We start from the raw sequence: 6,794 nt of genomic DNA on the forward strand, positions 1-6,794 counted from the left end.
ATTTATTATAGAAATATTAAAGATGATAAATATATTATTAATAAGTATCATATCATGTAGTATTAAGTGACATTCAAAACGGGAAACATTGTGAACCTTTAAATTTTAATTATTCTAAAAACTTTGAAAATGATATGCCTTCTAATTGAGCACTTTGAAAAAATTACAAAACGCATTAATTATGGAATACGGGAAATCTCCCGGTGTAATTTTTTTCTCCCGACTTTATCCCGATTTTCTCCCGATTCTCCCGAGTTGGTAATCTTGTAATCAGATACAAATTTTAAACTTTCATATTTATTAATTTATTTTAAACATGAAAATATCTTTCCTACTATAAAAGATGGCTTTTTAACAAAACACTTCAATTTTCAAAAATAAAAATAAATTTTGAACATAATAGTTGAATTTTCAACCTAAAAATATAAATTTTCTTAAAAAAGTGTCACCGTTTGTATTTCAATCAAACAAGATTAAATTTATACAAAACAAAAAGAATTTTAAAACAAAACAAAAACAGTTTTCAACAAATAAAGATATTTCACTAAAGAAGGAAATAAAAGTTTATCTAAATTGTTAAACCTTCATGTCGAAAGACGAGTTTTCTCTACAAAAATTGAATTTACAAAACAAAAAATATGACTTTTCAGCAGAAAATGAATTTATCACGAAACTGATTAATTTTTGCCCCAATAATGAAATTTGAAACCAGGAAAACTATTCTTTTATCAAAAAAGGAGAATTTTTAACTAAAAAATATCAATCTTAAAAGAAGGCAAAAGTTACAGCATCAATTAAAAAATTAATTTTGAACCAAAAGAAGGCTTTTCCACTGAAAAGTTAAATTTTCAACAAAAGACATGAGCCTTCATTAAAAACTTGTTTTTTAACAATGTAGTTAAACTTTGACGGACAGTTTGTTTAATGCAATAGATACATTTTCAAAAAAATAGTCGAATTTCCTGATAAGAAAGATTTCAGTTGACTTTTCACGATCAAAATATGAATTTTAAAACAAGAAATAAGTTTCTACGAAAAAAAAAGAATTTTCAATCCAAAAAGGCGAATTTTTAACAAAAACGGATTATGTTTTCACAAAATTGTTAAATTTTCTACCAAATAGTTGCATTTTTATGCAAAAAATACGAATTTTTTTCAATTAACAGATGGGTTTGCATTAAAAAAAAAATTTTCAAAAAATCGATGAATTTTCATCCAAAAACGATTCAAGTTAATTTTTCAAGATCAAAATATGAATTTTTAAACAAAAAAATAATTTTCTACAAAAAAATGGAATTTTCAATTAAAAAAAAAATAATAATTTGTTCAACTAAAAAGGATAAATTTTTAACAGAATACTTGAATTCTCTGCCAAATAGTTGCATTTTTACTAAAACAGATCAATTTTTAATAACAAACGAAAACACTTCCTTTAAAAAAGTTAAAATTTCATCCGGAAAAGATTTCAGTTTATTTTTCAACACCAAAAATATATATTTAAAAAAAAAAGTAATTTTTCTACGAAATTGTTAAAATATTCAACAAAACAGTAGAATTTTCATCCAAAAAGTATGATTTTTTAACAAAATAGTTTAATTTTCAACGAAGCAGTTACATTTTCATCCTAGAAAAATTAAATTTATCTTAAAACCGATTAAAAAATATTCGAGTTGACTTTTCAAGTTCAAAATATGATTTTTTTAAAACCAAAAATAAGTTTTTGAGAAAAAACTTTTTTTTATCCAAAATGACGAATTTTAAACAAAAGGACGACTTTTTAACAAAATAGTTGAATTTTTAATAAAAAACGACAAACTTTCTTCTAAAAACTTGAAATTCAAAATATAGATTTTAAACAAAAAGTCAATTTTCTACGAAATAGTTACAATTTTCAACAAGGCAGTAGAATTTTCAAGCGAAAAGTATGATTTTCTAACAATTCAGTTTAATTTTTAACTAAACAGTTGCATTTTTATCCAAGAAAGATGAAATTTCTGCTAAAGATTGTTACATTTTCAACCAAACAGTTGCATTTTTGTACAAGGAAAATGAAAATTTTACTAAAACACGTGATTTGTAAATAAAGAAGACAAATTTTCAAAAAAAGTGTTTATATCTAAAAAATATTTCAGCAAAAAAACAAAACGAATTATTTTTTAACAAAATTGTTGCATTTTTAATAAAAAACAATAAACTTTCTTTTAAAACGTTGAAATAACATCCAGAAAAGATTTCAGTTCATATTTTAACACCAAAATAATAAATTCTGAACAAAAAGTAAACTTTTAAATATCAAAATATGAATTTTAAAACAAGAAATAAGTTTCGACGAGAAAAAAAAAAAGAATTTTCAATCCAAAAAGACGAATTTTTAGCCAAAACGGATTATTTATTAAATAAATTGTTGAGTTTTCTACCAAACAGTTGCATTTTTATACAAAAAAAAGAAACTACTCTGGATTTGTATTTAAAAAAAATAAAGTTTCAATAAATCGATGAATTTTCATCCAAAAACGATTCAAGTTGACTTTTCAAGATAAAAATATGAATTTTTATACAAAAAATAATTTTATACGAAAAAAATGGAATTTTCAATTTAAAAAGACGAATTTTTTCAACCAAAAAGGATGAATTTTCAACAAAATAGTTGAATTCTCTACCAAATAGTTACATTTTTATCCATCAAAGATTAAATTTGTACTAAAACAGATCAATTTTTAATAAAAAAATGAAGAAACAAATAGTTGAATTTTAGGTTAAAAAAGATTCGAGTTAACTTTTCAAGTTCAAAATATGATTTTTTTAAACCAATAATAAGTTTCTAAGAAAAAAATTAATTTTCAATCCAAAAAGACGAATTTTTAAATGAAAGGATGACATTTAAACAAAATAGTGGAAATTTTAATAAAAAATGACAAACTTTCTTTTAAAAAGTTAAAATAAAAAGAAATACATATGAATTTTAAACAAAAAGTAAATTTTCTACGAAATAGTTGAAATTTTCAACCAAACAGTTGCATTTTTGTCCAAGAAAAATGAAAATTCTACTAAAAAGGTGCATTTTTAAACAAAAAGACAAATTTTCAAAAAAGTGTTTATATCTAAAAAATATTTCAGCAACAAAACATGGATTTTAAATAGAAGGTTAATGTTCTACGAAAAAGTTGAATTTTTCCCCCAAAAAGACGTATTTTCAACAGAACGGTTGAATTTCCAAACAAAAAGGATGTCTTTTTAAAAAAATTCTGAGTTTAAAAATAGAGTTGAATTTTCCATTTAAAAAAATTCCAGTTGACTTTTCAAGTTCAAAATATGGTTTTTTAAAATAATTCTCTAAGAAAAATAAATGAATTTTTAATCCAAAAAGACGAATTTTTAACCAAAAGGATGACTTTTTAACAATATAGTTGAATTTTTAATATAAAACGATCAACTTTCTTTTAAAAAGTTGAAATTTTGTCCAGAAAGATTTTAGTTCATTTTTCAATAGGAAAATAATAAATTCTGAACAAAAGGTAAATTTTCTACGAAATAATTAAAATTTTCAACAAAAAAGAGGAATTTCCAACCAAAAGTATGATTTTTTAACAAAATAGTTTAATTTTCAACTAAACAGTTGCATTTTTAGCAAAGAAAGATGAAATTTCTGATAAGAAAGGTCAATTTTAAAATAAAAAATACAAAATTTCGAAAAAGAGTTGAATTTTCAACTGAAAAATTACATTTTTATTTAGGAAAGGTGTAATTTCTCCTAAAATAGATAAATTAAAAAAAAAACTTAAATTGTAAACACTAAGTTAATTCCTGCTAAATAGTCAAATTTTTCACCAAAAAGTATGACTTTTTGATCAACAAGATTGTTAAATTTTCAAACAAATAATTTTATTTTTGTTCGAGAAAAATAAAAATTTTACTAAAACAGGTGAATTTATAATTCAAACAGACAAATTTTCAAAAAAAGGGTTTTCCTCCAAAAAAGGTTTCAGCAAAGAAAAAATAAGTTTCAAAAAAAGTTTCCTTTTCTCCCAAAAGAGTTAAATTTTTAACCCAAAAAGGCGAGAGAAAAAAAACGGCTAAACTGCAACCAAAAGATATATTTTTTAAAAAATGGCTAAATTTTCAACGAAATAATAAAATTTATACCTAAAAAGGTAATCATCAGGAGAAAGTTTTTTCAAATTTAAAAAAAATTACGTACATGACTGAAGGACCCCTTCCTCCCTATCGTAAAAAAAATGTTTTATCGATTTGTTTAAAGATAACGAACCTCCACCTTTGGCTGAGGTTTTGTTGATTCTGGGTTGAATGCAAACTCGCTTTGCCGTGCATCCCTTTGAGAGAACAAATTTGGCGGCTGAGTTTTCTTCCGCATTAACAGGATATAATTTTATTTGCTGAAGTGAGGCTGAATTTAGTAGCTTTGGTGGGGAAGTTGGTTCACTTTGAGGAGGAGATATCGGCGGCGTTTCCAACATAAACTAAAACACATGGTAAGATTAGGAAAAGTCTGGCCCACAGATAAAGGTTGACCCCAGTGGTGTAGCCCTAAAAGAAAAATTGGCCTGGCGGTACTTTTCATGAACTACGTTACTAGTTTACATGATGTGTGTGGGGGGGGGGGCTAAAAAGAGAAGTATTTTTGGGTAAAAGTTACATTTTTGATTCAGAATTCTACTCGTTTGGTTGGAAATTCTATCACTTGGATGAAAATTTAATTATTTTCTTAAAATTATAACTGTATTGTGAAAAAAGTCACTTTTTGGTTGAAAATTCTACTGTTTTGTTAAAAATTTTAACTATTTCGTAGAAAATCTACTTTTTCTTTGAAATATATATTTTTGTTTTTAATTTCAACTTTTTAAAAAAAATTTTGTTGTTTTTGATTAAAAATTCAACAATTTTGTGAAAAAGTCATTCTCTTGTTTAAACATTTTGAACTTGAAAAGTGAACTGGAATCTTTTTTAACAGAAAATTCAACTATTTGTTTCAAATAATAAATTTTTTTAAAATAAATATTAGTCTGTTTTAAGAGAAATTTAATTTTTCTCGGATGAAAATGTAACTGCTTATTTGAAAATTAAACTATTTTGTTAAAAAATTATACTTTTTGGTTGAAAATTCTACTGTTTTGTTTAAAATTGAACCATTTCGTAGAAAGTTCACTTTTTGTTTAAAATTTATATTATTAGTGTTGAAAAATTAACTGAAATCTTTTCTGCATGAAATCTCAACTGTTTAAAAGAAAGTTTCTTCGTTTTTTTATTAAAAATTGATCTGTTTTAGTACAAATTTAATCTTTGTTTTTTTAAATTAAAATGCATCTTTTGGGTTAAAAATCAACTTCTTTGCTTGCATATTCAACTATTTTGTTTAAAAGATTCGGTTGAATCACTTTGTTAAGAAATGTTTTTTTCTTGTTGAAGATTTTTATTTTTAGTTGAAAATTCATCTTTTTGGTTGAAAGTTTATCTATTTTGTTGAAAATTTTAACTATTTCGTAGAAAATCTACTTTTTCTTTGAAATATATATTTTTGCTTTTAATTTCAACTTTTTAAAAGAAATTTTGTTGTTTTTTATTAAAAATTCAACAATTTTGTGAAAAAGTCATCCTCTTGTTTAAAAATTCTTCTTTTTGGATTGAAAATTCAGTTCTTTTGTTTAGAAACCTATTATTGGTTAAAAAAAATCATATTTTGAACTTGAAAAGTGAACTGGAATCTTTTTTAACAGAAAATTCAACTATTTATTTCAAATAATAAATTTTTAAAAAATAAATATTAATCTGTTTTAAGAGAAATTTAATTTTTCTCGGATGAAAATTTCTTTTTTTCATGAAATTTCAACTGTTTAAAAGAAAGTTTCTTCGTTTGTTATTAAAAATTGATCTGTTTTAGAACCAATTTAATCTTTGTTGGATAAAAATGCAACTATTTGGTAGAGAATTAAACTATTTTGTTGAAAATTCGTCCGTTTTGGTTGAAAAAATTCGTCTTTTCAAAATGAAAATTCCATTTTTTTTTGTATAAAATTATTTTTTGTTTAAAAATGCATATTTTGATCTTAAAAAGTCAACTGGAATCGTTTTTGGATGACAATTGATCGATTTTTTTGAAACTTTGTCAAGAAATGTTGTTTTTTTCTTGTTGAAGATTTTTATATTTAGTTGAAAATTCATCTTTTAGGTTGAAAGTTTATCTATTTTGTTGAAAATTAATCTTTTTCAATTAAAAATTGACCTACTTAAATAAAAGTTTAACCACATTGTTGAACAAAAGAATTTTAATGAAGGCTTATGTCTTTTGTTGAGAATTTAACTGTTTAGTGGAAAAGCCTTTTTTTGGTACAAAATTAATTTTTAACTGATACTGTAACTTTTGCCTTCTTTTAAGATTGATATTTTTAGTTAAAAATTCTCCTTTTCTGGTAAAAGAATAATTTTCCTGGTTTAAAATTTCATTTTTTGGGGCAAAAATGAATCAGTTTCGTGGTAAAGTAATTTCCTCCTGAAAAGTCATATTTTTTGTTTGTAAATTCAATTTTGGTTTAAAAAATTCTTTTTTGGGCTTGGAGATTCAACAATTTATCTAAACTTTTATATCTTTCTTGATTGAAAAATCAATTTTTAGGTTGCAAACTCAACTAGCCATCTTTTATAGTAAAAAAAAAAGATATTTTCATGTTTAAAATAAACTAATAAATTTGAAAGTTTTAAATTTGTATCTGGAATACTGCTGTCAAGCAAAATGGAACACCACAATTGAAAATACTAGTTTACAGGGGGGGGGGGGGGGG

At 23.6% G+C, this 6,794-nt stretch overlaps 1 protein-coding gene across 2 annotated transcripts in view; it reads right to left on the reverse strand.

Moving 5' to 3' along the window:
• LOC117179988 (cyclic AMP-dependent transcription factor ATF-6 alpha) overlaps positions 1-6,794 on the reverse strand; it is a 66,377-nt gene that overhangs the window by 25,359 nt on the left and 34,224 nt on the right. For both annotated transcript variants that reach the window (XM_033372258.1, XM_033372259.1), the window contains exon 4: positions 4,268-4,478. In XM_033372258.1, coding sequence (XP_033228149.1) covers positions 4,268-4,478 — 211 coding nt within the window. The remainder of the gene's footprint in view (positions 1-4,267; positions 4,479-6,794) is intronic.

This window comes from Belonocnema kinseyi, chromosome 9 (genome assembly GCF_010883055.1).
Source record: "Belonocnema kinseyi isolate 2016_QV_RU_SX_M_011 chromosome 9, B_treatae_v1, whole genome shotgun sequence".
Classification (NCBI taxonomy): Eukaryota; Metazoa; Arthropoda; class Insecta; order Hymenoptera; family Cynipidae; genus Belonocnema; species Belonocnema kinseyi.